This window comes from Macaca fascicularis, chromosome 8 (assembly GCF_037993035.2).
Source record: "Macaca fascicularis isolate 582-1 chromosome 8, T2T-MFA8v1.1".
Lineage (NCBI taxonomy): Eukaryota > Metazoa > Chordata > Mammalia > Primates > Cercopithecidae > Macaca > Macaca fascicularis.
This window is the reverse complement of record NC_088382.1, coordinates 1,673,618-1,692,241: the sequence shown is the minus strand read 5'-3', so window position 1 is coordinate 1,692,241 and position 18,624 is coordinate 1,673,618. Positions and strand designations below refer to the sequence as shown.

General features: G+C 54.0%; 1 protein-coding gene across 10 annotated transcripts in view; it reads right to left on the bottom strand.

Moving 5' to 3' along the window:
* The window catches only part of DLGAP2 (DLG associated protein 2), a 919,850-nt gene that overhangs the window by 128,791 nt on the left and 772,435 nt on the right, over positions 1–18,624 (bottom strand). For 9 of the 10 annotated variants that reach the window (XM_045398975.3, XM_045398980.3, XM_045398976.3 and 6 more), the window contains one exon: positions 15,394–16,451. The exons of the other annotated variant lie outside the window; for it this stretch is intronic. In XM_045398975.3, the coding sequence (XP_045254910.1) occupies positions 15,394–16,451 (1,058 nt within the window). The remainder of the gene's footprint in view (positions 1–15,393; positions 16,452–18,624) is intronic. 10 annotated transcript variants of the gene reach the window in all.

The following is an 18,624-nucleotide window of genomic DNA, read 5'->3' as shown; positions in this document are numbered from 1 at the left end:
TTGTGTTAAGTGTCTCTCTGAGGGGAGGGTAAGCCATGAAGACGACAACGCGGGCCAATATTCTGTTTCCATCCACCATCTGTGAAACTGGAAACCCGACGCGGCAATGAGCAAAACGTCACGGAACTGGAGCGCGGTGGTTTGCGCCGCGGGAGCTGCTCTGTGCGGCTCAGGACATGGTTTCTTTTCCCCACGGTTCATTAGCTTTGAACAGCTCCCCAGAGGCTCTGGATAAAGTTCACTCTATAGGTCAAATTCACATTACAAAAGCAAAAGAACACAGCATGCAATCGCTGAGCGTAGAGAACTCCAAAGCTTTCCATAGCAACCGGATCATCACCCACCGTCGGTAGTCAGGGAACTAACGTAGTGTGTTCTTCATGCTGGAGAAGAGAATCTCCCCAAATGCTGTTTACAGAGAAAGAAAATAAAAAATTTCCATATTTAAAAAGTCTTCAGACAGGGTATTTTTTTTCCCCTGCTGTAAAATATTTAGATACTGAGGTATATTCTTTATATCATCGTAAAAGGAACCTGCTATCTTTCCAGTGTCCATATTGCCTGTGAGTCGATCGATAGCACGACCAGCAGGAATCTGCGTGGCTGGTGGTAAAGGCAGGTCTTTTGGCTGAAGGCCCCTTTTTTCATTCCTAAATGCCGTGCCACACCAGCGCTCTGGCAGATCTGACATCTTCCACATTGCAGCCCAGGACAGGAGCCAAGGCAGAGGGAAAGCCTTGCTCATTTCTGTCACTCACATATCCTGGACTTCCAGCCTGGACGAGCAGGAGCTCCCCTTACCATGGACCCCGTGTGGCAAGGGATCCTGAACACCACACAGTCCCGCAGTAACAAGGCACAGACACCCAAACAACACACAGTCCCGCGGTAACAAGGGGCAGACACCCGAACACCACACAGTCCCGCAGCAACAAAGCACAGACACCCGAACAACACACAGTCCCGCAGTAACAAGGGGCAGACACCCAAACAACACACAGTCCCACAGTAACAAGGCGCAGACACCCAAACAACACACAGTCCCACAGTAACAAGGCACAGGCACCCGAACAACACACAGTCCCGCAGTAACAAGGGGCAGACAACCGAACAACACACAGTCCCGCAGTAACAAGGGGCAGACACCCGAACAACACACAGTCCCGCAGTAACAAGGGGCAGACACCCAAACAACACAAAGTCCCAAGGTAACAAGGCAAAGACACTCGAACAACACACAGTCCCGCGGTAACAAGGGGCAGACACCCGAACACCACACAGTCCCGCAGCAACAAAGCACAGACACCCGAACAACACACAGTCCCGTGGTAACAAGGGGCAGACAACCGAACAACACAGTCCCACAGTAACAAGGCGCAGACACCCGAACAACACACAGTCCCACAGTAACAAGGCGCAGACACCTGAACAACACACAGTCCCACAGCAACAAGGGGCAGACACCTGAACAACACACAGTCCCACAGTAACAAGGCACAGACACCCAAATAACACACAGTCCCGCAGTAACAAGGGGCAGACACCCAAACAACACAAAGTCCCAAGGTAAGAAGGCACAGACACCGTAACAACACAAAGTCCCAAGGTAAAAAGGTGCAGACACCTGAACAACACACAGTCCCGCAGCAACAAGGCGCAGACACCCGAACACCACACAGTCCCACAGTAACAAGGCACAGGCACGCGAACAACACACAGTCTCGCAGTAACAAGGTACAGACACCCGAACACCACACAGTCCCGCAGTAACAAGGCGCAGACACCCGAACACCACACAGTCTCACAGTAACAAGGCGCAGACACCCGAACAACACACAGTCTCGCAGTAACAAGGTACAGACACCCGAACACCACACAGTCCCGCAGTAACAAGGCGCAGACACCCGAACACCGCACAGTCTCGCAGTAACAAGGCGCAGACACCCGAACAACACACAGTCCCACAGTAACAAGGCGCAGACACCCAAATAACACACAGTCCCGCAGTAACAAGGGGCAGACACCCAAACAACACAAAGTCCCAAGGTAACAAGGCACCGTAACAACACAAAGTCCCAAGGTAAAAAGGTGCAGACACCTGAACAACACACAGTCCCGCAGCAACAAGGCGCAGACACCCGAACAACACACAGTCCCGCAGCAACAAGGCGCAGACACCCGAACAACACACAGTCCCACAGTAACAAGGCACAGGCACCCGAACAACACACAGTCTCGCAGTAACAAGGTACAGACACCCGAACACCACACAGTCTCGCAGTAACAAGGCGCAGACACCCGAACACCACACAGTCCCACAGTAACAAGGCGCAGACACCCGAATAACACACAGTCCCGCAGTAACAAGGGGCAGACACCCAAACAACACAAAGTCCCAAGGTAAGAAGGCACAGACACCGTAACAACACAAAGTCCCAAGGTAAAAAGGTGCAGACACCTGAACAACACACAGTCCCGCAGCAACAAGGCGCAGACACCCGAACAACACAAAGTCCCGCAGCAACAAGGCGCAGACACCCGAACAACACACAGTCCCGCAGCAACAAGGCGCAGACACCCGAACAACACACAGTCCCACAGTAACAAGGCGCAGACACCCGAACAACACACAGTCCCATAGTAACAAGGCACAGACACCCGAACACCACACCGTCCTGCAGTAACAAGGCGCAGACACCTGAACAACACACAGCCCCACAGTAACAAGGCGCAGACACCCAAACACACAGTCCTGCAGTAACAAGAAGCAGACACCCAAACACCACACCGTCCCTCAGTAACAAGGCACAGACACCCGAACAACACACAGTCCCACAGTAACAAGGCGCAGACACCCAAACAACACATAGTCCCTCAGTAACAAGGGGCAGAAACCTGAACACCACAGTCCCTCAAGCCCCTGTGGGTCACAGTGCAGGTAGATCACAGCTGTAGCACCCCCAAGGTGGCCCAGACATACGGAAGCTCACAGTGACACCCCAGCACCATGCACACTAGAAGATCCAGATGCTGTGATGAGGAGAGGGTTGGACAGGATGGAAAGTTCCAGATTCTCCTTCCACCCAGACTCCAAGAGGCCAAAAGGCTCAGAAGAAGGATCCTGGCCTGTGACTGTGAGCTGGACAGGCAGCGTCTGCGGTCCTCTCCAGCCGGGTTCTTCTAAAGCCTTTATGACCTGGTGCCTTTTGCCCAGGTCTGCACGGTTCAAAGAGGAACACAGACCACGCTGAAAGGGAACTGGAGGTATTGTACGTGTCTGTTCTCACACTGCTAATACAGGCATACCCGAGACTGGGCAATTTATAAAGGAAAGAGGTTTAATGGACTCACAGTTCCACATGGCTGGGGAGACCTCACAATCATGGCAGAAGGTGAATGAGGAGCAAAGTCATGTCTTACATGGCGGCAGGCGAAAGAGTGCGTGCAGGGGAACTCCCCCTTATAAAACCATCAGATCTCAGCAGACTTAGTCACTATCATGAAAACAGCAAGGAAAGATGCACCCCCACGATGCAATCACCTCCCACCAGGTGCCTCTCACGACACATGATGACTATGGGAGCTGCAATTCAAAACGAGATTTCGGCGGGGACACAAACCATATCAGGTATTAATGACCTGGTCAAGGTAAAACTCCCACAGATGACACCGCAGAGCTGCAGAGCTGTAGGTCGGGTAAGAGAGAGGCCTGGGGCCTCAGCCACAGCAGGTTCTCCCAGCAAGAAATCAGCAATTAAGAAAACAGGCATACATTTGCCCATGTTTTGTTCAAATTTTGTCCATGTGAATTTTGGTTTCACATTTCCTGACAGTGAGGAAGTTGGAGCACTGAAAACAAGTGACTAAGGAAGAATAAAACATTCACAACTTTGGGGACTTGACGATTCTTATCTACGTGTCTTCAGGCCACGTGGTGGGCGGTGAAGCTCCCAGTCTTTCTGGAGATGACTGGAGGCCTTCGGACTGGTCATGTCCTTAGACTGGGCAACTTTCTTTCCATGAAGGTTCCTCAAGACAGTGCGACCCAGCGCCAGGGACTGGGGAATTGCTAATCAGGGAGAAAGGAGAAACAACAATACTACATCATAGGAGATGACTTACAATATTTATTACAACCACAGGATGGATACTACCCAGCTATCAAAAATAACATTGCAGAATGTGTATTTAGTGATGAAAAGATGCTCATGAGGGGGAAAAGCAATTTTTAAAGCACAGTGTCCACTTGACCTTTTTATGCCTTTTAAAGATGTAACTGTGTTATGTGCAGAAACAGCCAGAAGATGTGAAACAGGGGCCGTCGCTAGGAGATGAGGGTTACGGGCTTTTCAATGACTTTTCCTTATATTTTCTAAATTGTCTACATGAACCCTTATGACTTTTGTAATCAACACCCTTATTTTTAATTTAAGAAAAGCCACAGTCCTCAATGATGTTACAATTCGGTACAGGAGATGGACAAGAAATGAGGGATAGCATCATTAGGGTGGAGAAGCCAGTGTGGAGGGGACACGTGTTGAAGGTCACTGTCGGCCGACGGGAGGGGCCAGGATCAGGGAAGGTCCTGGGGTGAGGTCCGGGTTCCCTTTTGTCTGAGCTGGACCAGCAGAAGGTGCAGGCAGAGGCGACGGGGCAGAGGGAGGCCTGGCCTCCAGGCTCCTGGGCACAGGGGAGCTCGCACTGCCACCCTCCCGGGAACGCGTGAAGAGCTGGGTTCGGGAAGGGAGGCTGAGGCTGGCTGGCGGCAGATGGAAGAGCAGCTCATCTGCCATCAGAGAAGAGATTCACTTTGGCAGGTTTATGAGATTTTTTTTGTGTGTGAATTAAAAACATGTTTCCACAAAAAACAAAGTAAAGATTTTTTTTTTCAGCAGCCTGCAAATTAACTACAAATGAGACCAGCTTATACGTTTGTTTCTGATTTAAGAAGCCAATTTCGCAGGCTTTGACAGAAGAAATTTCAATACAGAAAGAATGTCAACCAGAGTCAGTTTCAAAGCATGAATTCAAGTACCAAATCCCCATTCCAAAGCGTATGTCTGGAGACTATCAAAAGAACAGAAGAGCAATACTAAAACACCAGCCTGCCTCAGCAAACAAATCTCTCTCCGTTTGTTACAGCGTTCGAACCCTGCAGCCCTCAGCCCAGGGTGGCCAAGTGCACGCTCTGAAACCCAAATGGCTTTATGGCCTTCAGTGAAGGAATGAATAAATTTCTTTTCACGACAGCTACCAGACTCTGCAAATCCAGTTTGCAGTCCTTGCTGCATTTCACGGCAATCAATTACCCTAATTACCTCCTTGCACCTCGTGATGGGTGATGTTCATAATTTCTAACAAAAAGGCATTTTCATAAGGGTGACATCAGCATACATTTCGATGTCTCCTGTTTCTTGCTTTAGGGATAGTTCAACACTGCACAAACTGAAATATCCTTTCTTTCTTCCAAGCTGCAAAGCCCAGGTGAAAGGGGCCAGGATTCCATCACCATATTCTCTTTGAGGCGCTGGAACCGAGGAAGAACATTATCGTCCATTGCTGCACGTGCCCGCAGGCAAATGTCTTCTGCATTCCTTCAAGACTTGTGTGTGTGTGTGTATGTGTGTATGTGTAATGTGCGTATATGTGTGTGTGTGTGTGCAGGTATATGGCTGTGCATGCACGCCTATGTGCGTATGTGTGTGCATGTGTGTATGTGTAATGTGCGTATATGTGTGTGTGTGTGTGCAGGTATATGGCTGTGCATGCACGCCTATGTGCGTATGTGTGTGCATGTGTGTATGTGTGTGTAATGTGTGTACATGTGTGTGTGTGTGTGCAGGTATATGGCTGTGCATGCACGCCTATGTGCGTATGTGTGTGCATCTGTGTATGTGTCTCCCTCCTTCCGGGAGACTGTGGCAAAGGCTCCTGCCCATGCTTCCCTCCTCCCCCGCCTCCTGACCCATAGGGGTGTCCCTGGGGCCTGGGGTGTGGCCTCACCCTCCTCTGGGGCTGTGAGTTGTGAACTGTCTTTCCTACGGCTGTCTCCAAACCTGTGGGCCGCACCACAGCTGAGTCTACAAAACCCCCATCTAACCCGCCTGTGACTGGGCACACGTGACTGGGCCCCTTGGCCCCGTCCAGCTCCTCTCACCCTCATGCTGATACTAGGAATGGAAGCCACGGGCTCACGGACACCGGGAGGCCACCAACGGAGGCGCTGCATGCCCGGCATGACCCCAGCCACACAGGAGTCCCAGGATGCGTGGATGCCACACTCACCCCTCCAGGACCAAGGTGCCCGCTCCAAGCTGCTGGGAGGTGCTGGCCAATGGCTAAGTCTCTCCAGGGCGTGCCCTGATCCCCTCAGCGGAAGAAAGCTGTCTCCCCCATGTCCCTCCCTGGGAAGAACACACAGGTTATGGCCTGAATTGTGTTACCCCAAATTCCTGTATTGAACCCTAACCCTTGGGACCTCAGAATGTGATTATTTGGAGGTGGGACCTTGACAGAGGTGATGAAGGTAAGATGAGGTCCCCAGGGTGGGCACTGATCCCATCTGCCTGGCGTCCTCCTAAGGAGGGGAGATGAGGTCACAGACAGGCAGAGAGGAGGCAACCCTGTGGGGATGCGGGAGAGGACGGCGTCTGCACACCCAGGAGAGGCTCAGCAGGAGCTGGCCTTGGGACTCCACAGTCTTGGGCGCCAGCCGCCAGGACCCTGCAGAATGAATGTGCCTTTAGACCACGCGGGTGTGGATGCCCGTCATGGCACCTGAGCTGACTCATGTACCACCCAGGCTGGCGGCACGAAGGCAGGACGCCCACTCCTTGCCTTGGTGCGGGGACCCCTGAGTTCACACGGCACCCGAATTCTCTCAGAATTGGCCGCGACTCCTCCCCGCTGCTCACCCCTGCCCTCTGCCCCATCTGCGTCCTCGCCCCTCCATCACCATCTCCTTGTTGAGAGGACACCTGTGGCCATTGACACGTCCATCTCACCAGGGGCTCTTTCCGGGACCCTGAGGGAGGTTAGGCAGGCACAGTCATAGCCGTTCATTTCCATGGAAAGCCCCTTTTCAGAGCCCCCTGGCTGCACAGCTTACAAGAAGAATCCCACGTGTCTGTCTTGTTCTAAAGCTCACGCTCTTTGGATGACACCAGCGGTTCCCAATCTGGTAATTCTGCCCCCAGGGGACACTTGGTGACATCTGGAGACGTGTTTGGTTGTCACTAAATGGGGGTGCTTCTGGCAGGTAGTGGGTGGCGCCCAGAAATGCTGCTCGACATCTCCCAGTGCATAAGACGGACCCCACAAGCATCGCCCACCCCCATCCCGCCATGCTGGGCTTGAGAAACGCAGGGTGCGTGGCTGCGCCTCCCGGGGTGCACATCTCAGCGGAAGAGATCTTCGCAACGCTGTTCAATCCACCCTGGGGTCCCTACAACAATTTAGCTTGGGCGGGAAGTTTTTCCTTTCCTGCTTGTTTGTTGTGGTTTTTCCCCTGAGCCATTGAAACCAAGTCAGGATTAGGTTTAGGGTTCAGCTGCCCACTTCATTTTCTTAAGGACAAACTTGATTCCATTTCACTCCCTAACACCAAGACAGACGAGGGATGACTTAAATCGTAGCTCACTGGCCTGAGCTCCAACAGCTCCCAGTCCTGCTGCACTTTGGGCTGGGCCAGCCGTTCCAGGATCATTCATGGACCAGCACTGTGTGTGGACCACCAAGTCCATGACAGGAGACACAGACTCAGGGGGACAGAGAACCCTGGGGCATCCAGTGCCCTAGGAGGGAGAGAACAGAGCCAGACTCTGCCCAGCTGCACACCCACAGGAGCAGACCCCTTAGCTGTCCTGGGAGGGAGAGGTCAGAGCCAGACCCCATCTACCTGCACTCCTGCAGGAGCAGAGCCTCAGCTGTCCTGGGTGGGAGAGGACAGAATGGGACCCCATCCACCTGCACACCCACAGGAGCAGAGCCTCAGCTGTCCTGGGTGGGAGAGGACAGAATGGGACCCCATCTACCTGCATATCCACAGGAGCAGAGCCTTAGCTGTCCTGGGTGGGAGAGGTCAGAGCCAGATCCCATCTACCTGCACTCCTGCAGGAGCAGAGCCTTAGCTATCCTGGGTGGGAGAGGACAGAACAGGACCCCATCCACCTGCACTCCTGCAGGAGCAGAGCCTTAGCTGCCAAGTCGAGGGCACCGTGCCCAGAACAAGGTGACCACTTGGTGACCCTCGTTGCTTAAATGCAGCTGGTTCCTCAGGGTCTTAGATCACAGAATCCAAGGACCCAGTCACAGACCACAGGGTCTTTGTACCCAGTCACCACGAGGTCTCTGCATCCACGGCCACCTTAAGTTACATGTAGGCCGTGTCATTCTCACCTGGTAAACCTGGATAAAACAGCGCATGTGCCCACCCAGTGTTCCATGTTCACACGAGTCATGATTTCCAATGCGCTTTTCAGGACACTGTCTTGCATCTCATCACAAACTGAGGCACGCAGGATCGATGAGGCAGAAAGATTTACCAGACACAAGGTTGGTCAAAAACCCGAAACCAGACACCCTTCAACATCCATCAGCGTTTCCACAAACATTGCTGGAATTTCTGTCATGGGGATGAGAACGTGGTGGGTCCTAAGATGATGTCACTGAAATGTGACACAGCCCAGCGATCTCCCTGCCTGCCCAGCACCAAGCTGCTCCCAGCAGTGACATGCCGGGTCCCAGGATAACGGGGGGTGATGGGAGGAGTCCAGCCGGGGAGACAGTGAGTGGCATCACGTAATCCGGGAGGCTCGAAGGCACAGGCCCATCTCCCGCACTCCTGCAGATGGTCCCTGATTACATGAATGGGCTCGGTGAGCGCCAGCGTGATCCTGCCAAGCCCTGTGTGACGTTTCTCAAGGTGAGAGAGGATTCCGTGGCAGTCGGGGCTGGGGGGAAGGAAGGGGTGCCCCAGAGGCAGGGCCGTTGTGGAGGTGCCCCTCACAACACAGGCTTTGCAGTCAGGAGATGGTGTGGCCTGGGCCACAGGATGGGGAACATAGAGTGTGGGGGCCGGGCACACGTGGCTCCTGGTGCTGGTGCAGAGGCCACTGCTTTGTCCAAATGAGGCGTTTTAGGACTCACAGCAGATGGAGGGGGAAGCTGGTGGCCAGGTGTTAGTGCCGGACAGATCCAGACAAGGAACTCAAGGGGCTGTGGAAGGAGTGCAGGGCTGTGCGTTTGTGTCCAGAGCAGCTTAAAAGGGGATGAGAAGCTCCTCCCAGCCCTGGTGTTCCACTACGGGATTGGAAGTGAGGTGTGACCACACCCCAACTCTCCTATCCATTCACGGCCCAAGATCTACACCACGAGCCACTTAAAACAAAAGCTCTCCTTTCAAATTGCAAACGTGTGTTAGAGTGGAGCACGGCCCGACTGGCTGGTTCTTCCGTTCCACTGAGCACTGGTATGGCTAAGGACAGGAACCAACCACAGCCATCTCCTCTCTCACTCTTTCGGCCCTAAAACTACAAATACAAAGTTTCTGAGAAGCTTGTCAGAACTATTGGTTTTCTGGAGTTGAAAGCACCCTATAAGCCACAATTCCAGCCTTCCTGAACAGGTGGGGACCTTCCTGAACAGGTGGGGACACTGTGAGGGTGGTGGGGTGGGGGACTGGGACACCTGGGGCCTTCCTGCTTGCCAAGTTCTGGAACATGGGACACTGAGGTGCCCAGAAAGATCCTTATGCTCGAGCCAGCGTCCTCTGGAACGTTGTAGGACACAGGTGCCCCCTCGCGAATCGGTACCGAGTGTGTTGGACCCTCCTAGATACAGAGGTAAAGTGGGACAAAGACAGCACCCGGGACCAGGAGACAGATGGCGAGCAGAGGGACCCTCCATAAAGGCCAAGGTGGAGGCCAAGCTGAGCTGAGGGTGTGAAGGAAACAAGCAGGGAGGGGCCACCCAGCACGTGGAGGTGGCCCTGTGGCGGGAGGGCCAGAGGTGGCCCAGGCTGTCCCAACTCTGATGAAACTCAGGTTCCACCCCAGACCGGGCAGAAAGAAGCAAATGGCCAGCATTGTGCATTCCATGACAAACAAACAATTTATTTATTTATTTATTTTTATTTTATTTTATTTCATTTAGAGATGGAGCCTTGCTCTGTCACCCAGGCTGGAGTGCAGTGGCGCGATCTTGGCTCACTGCAACCTCCACCTCCCAAGTTCAAGCAATTCTCAGGCCTTGGCCTCCTGAGTAGCGGGGACTATAGGCACTCGTCACCATGCCTGGCTAGTTTTTGTATTTTTAGTAGAGACAGGTTTTGCCATGTTGGCCAGGTTGGTCTTGAACTCCTGACCTCAGGTGATCCCCCTGCCTTGGCCTCCCAAAGTGCTGGGATTACAGGTGTGAGCCACCGTGCCTGGCCCCGTGACAAGCCTTTTAAATGCTTATTGTAGAGACAAGAAACAGGGGAGCCTGGCTCCGTTTTGTAAAAGATGGATGATTTTTCTAAACTACACCACAGGGATGACCTGGTGACCGGGGAGATGGATTTTTAAGACGTGTTTCTGTGCCTGACCGGAAACTTCACCAATGTAGTAGCTGAGCCTGGAAGGCAGGGATCTGCACAGCCTACAAAACAGACACGTCCTTCAGAGGAACGGCTGCGAGGAAGGGTCCGTACTCGGTGCTGGGACCCGCTGCAGAGGGCGGCAGCAGGGAGAGGCTCTGAAATACTTCACACGCGGGCGGGAAACGCTCATGGCTCCGTGTTTTCATTCCACCCCCTCCCCTCTGTGTTCTTTTCTGCCGTTTGCTTCCAACACGTGAACAGGTAAAAAGCCTGACAGGTAAAACCCAAAGCCTAACTGGCTGCTGCCTGTGAACACGCCAAATAAAACGGGGGGTCTGAACCTCTTCAAGTCAAATAAAACCTAGGGTCCAAACCTCTTCCCCAGGAGGGCCAGGGTTGCAGCCGGGAGATGCCAGGTGGGGAGGACACTGGAAGAGGAGAAAACCAGGAGCGCAGGAGGGGGTGGGAGACTGGGATGCCGCAGAGAGGAGGCCTGAGGACAGCAGAGAAGGAGGCGGGGACAGAGGCCAAGGGCTGGAGGGGCTGCCAGGTCTTCTGTGGGAGGCAGCAGGGACCCTCTATCCCTCCATCGGACACCGCCGGGAGCCTTCCCGGGGAGGCGGCCTCTCTCCCTCCCTGCATGTCCCTGGGACTTTCTGTGGACTGTGGCATAGAGAGTCTTTTGCATCCTGAGCTAAGCCTCAGTGAATCCCTTCTGCATTCCTACAATGCTCATTAAAAGTTTGACCTTAGATGCTTAGTCTGCTGATACAGAAAAGATGAAAATAAGAGCTTTGTGAAAGAATAACGTGAGGTCAGAATTGCCTTTCAATTCCACTTAGTCTCTGTCTTGAACTACTTAAAAACAAGAAAAAAATCTTCCTCTAATATGAACCACATACTCTGTACAAACCAAGGGTGAAAATAAAAAGTTATCCTGTCATTCAGCCGCAAGTCTTCCCAGTAAAAAAAAGGAATGTAATTTATAAACATTACTTCTCTCTTCTAATTCTTTTAAATCTTATCCATACACTAGGACCCACAGACAAATTCCTTTAGTTTCACTATTTCCTGGCTGTGAAATAAAATCTGGGTTTGTGAGGACCCAGAAACCTAAAGTTTTCTACCAGAAAGTTTAATGCAATCGACAGGAAGGGACAGTCCTGCACAGGCATCTTTGAAAACGCCAGACATCAATGCAGCTGGGTCCTAAGACAGAAGCAGTCTGAGGAGGTGGCACACAGCTCCTGATATTCAGCTTCATAGATCATTCCACGAGGGCCCAGTGGTGACCACTGGGGGACAGTGAGGAGGGGAGAAAAGTCACCAAGCTGCATCCCCGAAAGAGGTGGTTTCACTGGGAGGTGGATGTGGGGATGCAGGGAGCTTGCTACTGCAAGAAAGTGCCCTTGTGAACAAGCACCATGAAAGCCGTGGCTGCAGATGTCCTCCCATCCTCCAGGCAGTGCTTCCCAATGTTGGCACGATAACGCTCTGGGTTCAGTTTCCGAGGATGTTCACCTGAGTGGACATGAGAGGGAGGCTGGTGGCCATGGCAGGTGTTGTGCTGCATGCAGGGCCGCTGTCCCCCATGGAGAAGCAGACGAAGCTGTTTGCAGGGAAGCCCTGGTGGGTGTGAGGCCTGGTGGCTGCTTTCTCCTCTCTTTCCTGTCTCTGTCTTGTGGCCACGTCATTGAATTCCAGGGGGATTTCACCTCAATGTTGTGTCCCCAGAATCACACCTTTTCCTGGGGTCAAATCACAGCCTGTCATTCTTTTTTTTTTTTTTTTTTTTTGAGACGGAGTCTCGCTCTGTCGCCCGGGCTGGACTGCAGTGGCCGGATCTCAGCTCACTGCAAGCTCCGCCTCCCGGGTTCCCGCCATTCTCCTGCCTCAGCCTCCCGAGTAGCTGGGACTACAGGCGCCGCCACCGCGCCCAGCTAGTTTTTTGTATTTTTTTAGTAGAGACGGGGTTTCACCGTGTTAGCCAGGATGGTCTCGATCTCCTGACCTTGTGATCTGCCCGTCTTGGCCTCCCAAAGTGCTGGGATTACAGGCTTGAGCCACTGCGCCTGGCCAGCCTGTCATTCTTTACCTGTTACTATAAAAAGACATCACATTTTGAAGTCTGGAAAAATGCGTTTTGCTGGGACAACATCTCGGCCCAACCCAGGTCGCTCCCTGCCCTGCTGGCTCTCAGCGCTCGGCAGAGTTGTGGGGGGACCCCAGGAAAAGGGAGGTTTGACCTGGCCTCTGCCCTCAAGGCTCTTACAGGCTTGCCAGGAAACCCGGCTGATGAACGTAAAGGTACCTGGTGACCCACACATGTACGGTGAGAGGCCTCGGGGCAGGGAAGTCCAGCAGTGGGTGGCCGGCTGCAGAACAACAGGACCAGAGTGTCTGAAATGACCCCATGGCACGGAACTCAGACTGACAGACACAATCAGACCAACCAGCTGGTTCCAAACAAAGAAAATCCAGGAGAAGGACGAGCGGACAGACAGGAGAAACCTCAGCCTGAACGAGATGAAGAGGCTCATCACCAGCTGCCAGGTGGGCCCCTTCTCTGGATCCTGATCCAAATAAAAGCCAACAAGAGACAGCGAGCCCTCAGGGGAATGTGACCACTGACCAGGCTGATATTGTTTTCAGTATCTCATAATGCAGGTGGTTATGCTTCAAAAGAAAGCATCCTCATTGTTCCGTGTGGATCTTTTGGAGATCAACACAGGCATATTTACAGTTGTATCTGTCTGCCGTGTGGGATTTGTCGCAGTGAAGCCTGGGTGGGAAGGCGTGAGTGCAGAGGGAATGAGGTCACTCTCGGAGGGATGGTGTTTGAAAGGGACTGACGGTGTGCAGGTTCATTCTGTCTCACTTCACCTTTGTGAATGATTGGTATTCCCTGCACCTACACCATGGAGTAGCTGTTGGAGGTGGAGAGAAGCGTGTGCCTGGGAGGAAGTGTGTGGGAGAAACTCCTGGGAGAAGGCAGGTCCAAAGGGCACAGGACCTGAGGAGAAGGCACGGATAGAAGGGCTGGGGAAGAGTGGCAGGCATTGGAGGCAGGTGACCCTGGGGCAAAACCTGGAGGCTCTGACAGCGTCCTGAAGTGTTCACTCAGGGAACAGACTATACACCCCAGTTACAGACAAAAACAAGAGAGCTGTGTGTCTGTGACAACGAGGAGACCGATCAGAGTGAACCCCAATTCTTTACAGCAGGTTTCTCTAAACAAGCAGACACAACTTTTGCATTTGGATATGATTAGGGTTTGCAAACAGCAAACAAAATTTGTGCCTCTTCCATTGCTATAAAATAATATTTTATGCAACTACCAATTTGTCTCTGAATAAACCTGCCTGCAAAGGCAATTTGGTTAGCATTTCCTTTCAAAACAGAGCTATTGAGACGTGGACGCTGGACCTGACGGCGATGGTGCCGCTGGAAGCATTTGCCACCACGACTCCCAGAAAGCATCACGGCTGCTGGTTCTCGCTGCCCCGTTAGTTGACTGCCCGTTGGCTCCGCCATCAACGTCCCGTTCGTTACTCCGTGGTGACATCTCCAACCCAACGTGCAGCCCACAGCTGCTGCTCTAGGCAAGCAGGAGGGATTTGTGAGTTGGGACACACAAGTTATGTTTTGTTAACAGCGCTATCGACTGAGGGGAGTCTTCACTTAGCAGCATCCTCCGAAGTAGCGTGTGCTTCCCAGAGGACTTCCCCAGTGAACTCCGGCATAGCACAATTCAGAGACAGAGAGGGAGATCACATAAAACAGACAATTCCGCAATACGCCAGCTCTAGGGATGTACCTGCTTTCATTTGTTTTTGCCTCTGGTAAATTCATTTAAGCCACACCCCAGAGACACAGAGGCCTTTTCCATAATCAGGCTCTTTGTGGTGGTGGGGCTTAGAGAGGCTGCAGTCAGCTGCAGGGAGTGAACTCACAAATGTCGCAGGCCCATTTCCATTAGGCCGGTCCATCAGCTTTCACGTGGAAAACATCCACACAGGCTAGTCTGTGTTTGCTGTGGTTGTTAAACCCTCCAGCCTTAGAGGCATTAAAGAAATGGCCCACTGTGTTTAGAGGGATGGTTCCCAGGAGGAATTGGGATCTCCAGAGGCCCTCCCAGAGAAGGCCGGAGTCACGCGTGAGAGCTGCCTGTAAATAACGTCTTGCCATTCCTGCAGCCCCACACACAAAGCCATAGCGTGCGGTCAACCCTCGAGTCTACCAGCAAATGACGGATAAAGAAGATGCGGTACATACACAGGGGACACTATTCAACCTTCGAAAGAGGGAGACCTGCCACTCTGCACAACATGGGGAAGCTGGAAGAAACTGCAAAGCAGGATGAGCCCGGCGCACACAGAGGCCACACAGTTGCTCACAGGTGGCATCTGAAACAGCTGAACTCATAGAAGCAGAGAGTGGAACTGTGGTTACCAGAGGGACTGGGGATGGGGAGGAACTGGGAGATGTTGGTCAACGGACATTTCAGTGAGGAGGGGTCAGCTCAAGAGACCTGTTGGCCAGCACAGTAGCATCAGTTAACAACCGTGTATTGAATACTTGGAAATCACCCAGAGTGGATTTTAAGTGTTCCCACCACAAAAGAAAAAACGTATGTAAGGTAATGTGTGTTTTAACAGCTCAGTGGAGCGGTCCCAGAACATATCCGTATATCAGAACATCCTGTTGCACACCCTAAATGTGTATGCAGTTGTCATCTGTCAATGAAAAATGGAATAACGACAAAACCACCTGCTGTGCCGAGTGGGCCTCCACAGGGCCCTGCGCCTGCTTACCTGGAGGTAGTGGCACGGCCTCAGGGCGGGCTTGGCGTCCTGGTGCAGCAGCGGCTTGTCCAGGTTCAGCGAGCTCTTGCGGTAGGCCTCCTTGGCCTGGCTGACCGTCAGCGTGGACCAGGAGCTGCGCTTCAGGTACTTGGCATCGGGCGTCAGCGCCAAACCCTCGCAGGCTGAGCATTTGACGTCGTTGTTGCTTTTGGAGGTCTTGAGGGACAGGTCCCCGAACGGGCTCTGCAGCGCGTCGGGGTAGCAGTGGGCCACCGGGCCCAGGTGGTGCCGGTTGAGCACGCTGGGCGTCCGGTAGGTGCTGTCGCTGTCCAGGTTGTCGTCCGAGCTCCACCAGCTGCTCACGCCGGGCCGGGGTTTGCCCTCGGGCTTGCGCTCCTTGCTCTTGCTCCTCTTGCTGTGCTTGGCGTGGTGGGCGTGGTGGTGGTCGTCCGCCCGGCCGTCCGCCTTGGTGCCGTTGGCGTTGCTCTTGGAGGAGCCCTCCAGCGAGTGCGACTTGGTGAAGAGCTTCTGCACGGAGTGTACCAGGTGGCGGATCCGCCCGGGGCTCTCGCTGCGCTGCTCGGCGGCCGCGGACGTCCTCTGGTACTGCAGCGTGTGGAAGCCGTCCCGGTGCAGCGGCAGCTGCTTCTCGAACTGGTCCAGCAGGTTGGCCGGGATGCGGTTGATCTTGGTGCCCGCGTGGGCCACGGCGCAGTCGTCGCGCGTGTCGTAGTGCGAGCTGTAGTGCATCCGCGGGAAGGTGCTGCTGGACACGTGGTCGCCCAGCACCACGGGCATCATCACGCACTCCGAGTGCACCGAGCTGCGCGGCGAGCAGCGGTGGCGCCCCCCGGGGCAGCTGTCCGCGGGGCTCAGCAGGTAGGGCGGCCGCGCGTCGGGCCCGCGGTGCAGGTGCTCGCAGTCCTCGGGGGGCGCCAGACCGCACGTGTGCCCGGGACACAGCGGCGGCTGGGTCCGACTTCCGGAGAGGCCCTTCATGCTCCTGGGCGCGGGCGAGTAGCGCTCCTCATTGAAGTGCTGCGTGGGCGACCATGAGTACTGCGGGTCTGCGGGGAAACAGAAACGGCATTCAGCACCCGGAAGCGCGGCGGAAACCCCCAGGCGCGGGGAAGGGGAACGTGTGACCCCCACCGTGGGCTGTGTTTTCAGTAATCAGTGTCCGTGTCTGGCCTGGGCACTCGAGAGGGCAGGTTTGTGGTTTCTGGTTTTTTTTTCTTTATTTTCTTTTTTTTTTTTTCTTTTGAGACAGAGTCTTGCTCTGTCGCCCAGGCTGGAGGATAAGGGCGCGATCTCGGCTCACTACAACCTCCGCCTCCCGGGTTCAAGCGGTTCTCCAGTCTCAGCCTCCCAAGTAGCTGGGATGACAGGTGCCCGCCACTGCCCCGGCTAATTTTTGTTTGTTTGTTTGTTTGTTTTTTGAGACGGAGTATCGCCCCGTCGCCCAGGCTGGAGTGCAATTGCACGTTCTCAGCTCATTGAAACCTCTGCCTACCGGGTTCAAGCCATTCTCCTGCCTCAGCCTCCTGAGTAGTTGGGACTACAGGCAGGCGTCACCACGCCCAGCTAATTTTGTAATTTTAGTAGAGGCGAGGTTTCGCCATGTTGGTCAGGCTCGTTTCAAAGTCCTGACCTCAGGTGATCACTGGCCTCCCACAGTGCTGGGATTACAGGTGTGAGTCACCGCGCCCGGCCACGCAGTTGTTTTTATATCACAAAGTGTGAGGAGTGGAGAGGGAACACTGATGTTCCCAAATGGTTAATGACCAAGATTTAGCAGCTAGTAGATTCAACAGGTCTCTTGACAGCTGGATTTTGTGGTATTAAAGGAAATTAACAATTTGGGGGAAAAGCATAGTTGTATTTCACTTAGATTTCAGTTGTGTGGTACAGCTTAAGAAGTTTTAAAAATAGCATCTGGTATTTGATGGGTGATATTGTCTGGGAAGCTCATGTATCACATACACACATATTAATTGTGAAATCATTTGTTCAGTTCACATTCTTACAGGCCAGTGAGGATGGGAGGGGCTTTCTCGAGGCCCCATCTGTGTGGGGGCAGCTATGCCTCCTTTCCCAGAGGCCAGGCTGCAAGCCCTCCCACCCCACTCCTCCCAGAGGCCAGGCTGTAACCCCTCCTACCAAACTCCTCCCAGAGGCCAGGCTGCATCCCTGCCCACCCAACTCCTCCCTGTGCCCTTCTTCGGCCTGCAGTGAGCTTTCCCTGAATGCCTGGGGGAGTGAGGCCGTGGCTACAACACAGCACAGCCTGTCTTATGGCCGCTGAGCCACCAAGGGGCAGGTCGCTTGCTCTCTCCTCTCTCCCTAGGAGGGCAGCTGGGCGCTGGGGTGACCTGCAGAGAAGGAGGATTTGCCAGCTCCACGGCCTGTTGCTCCCCCTGGTCTCTGCACCCACATCTTCCTCCTCCTGGCAGGCCCCCCACAACCCCACACCTGACTCCTCCATCCCAGGCCCCTCCCTTCCCAGACCCTCCTCCTTGTCACCAGGACCATCACGATGGCCTCCTCCTCTGTCTCCCTCTCCCCTGCCTCCACCCAGACATAGCTGTGGGGCTGTCCCCCTCAAATGCACCCCAGCCCATCCACCAACTTTTAGGGGAGCCCTGTCTTCTTGGCCTGTAACCAAGTCCACGGCTAGGACAGCGAGCTCCCTGCGGGCTCAGCTGCCTGCCTTGTGACAGCCATGGGCCACCCTGGAGCAGTGCCAGGCCCAGACCAGACGTCCGAGCTCTGTGATGACCAGAGGAGCTGCTGAGCCTCCCTCTGCCTTACGGTCCACACGTCCCTGTGAGTCTGCTGGGCCTTAAGCACACCGGGCTGCCATCATTTGTCGATGTCGCTGCCTGGGTTCTGCCACCTCTGCTCCCAGGCCTGGAATGCATCCCCTGCATTCACTCCAAGACCCGGCTCCACACCACTCGGCCTTGCTGTGTGCTGTCCTCGAGGCCAAAGACCCAGACAGGAGCAAGAAGTGGCCTCCTCAAGGGCTGAGTGTGGCCATCTCCTCAGGAAGGGAACTATCCCCCGCACGTTTGTCCAACAGCTACCTCCCCTGGGCCATCTCCATGCCTCGGATCCCGGAACGAGTTCCTGCCTGCCAGCTCCCCTATCACCATAAGCGTCTCTTCCACTTGCTCCTCTCTCCCCACCACCCTCCGCAGCCTGAGACGCACCCCTGCCTGCAGTCCTGGGGTGAGTCCG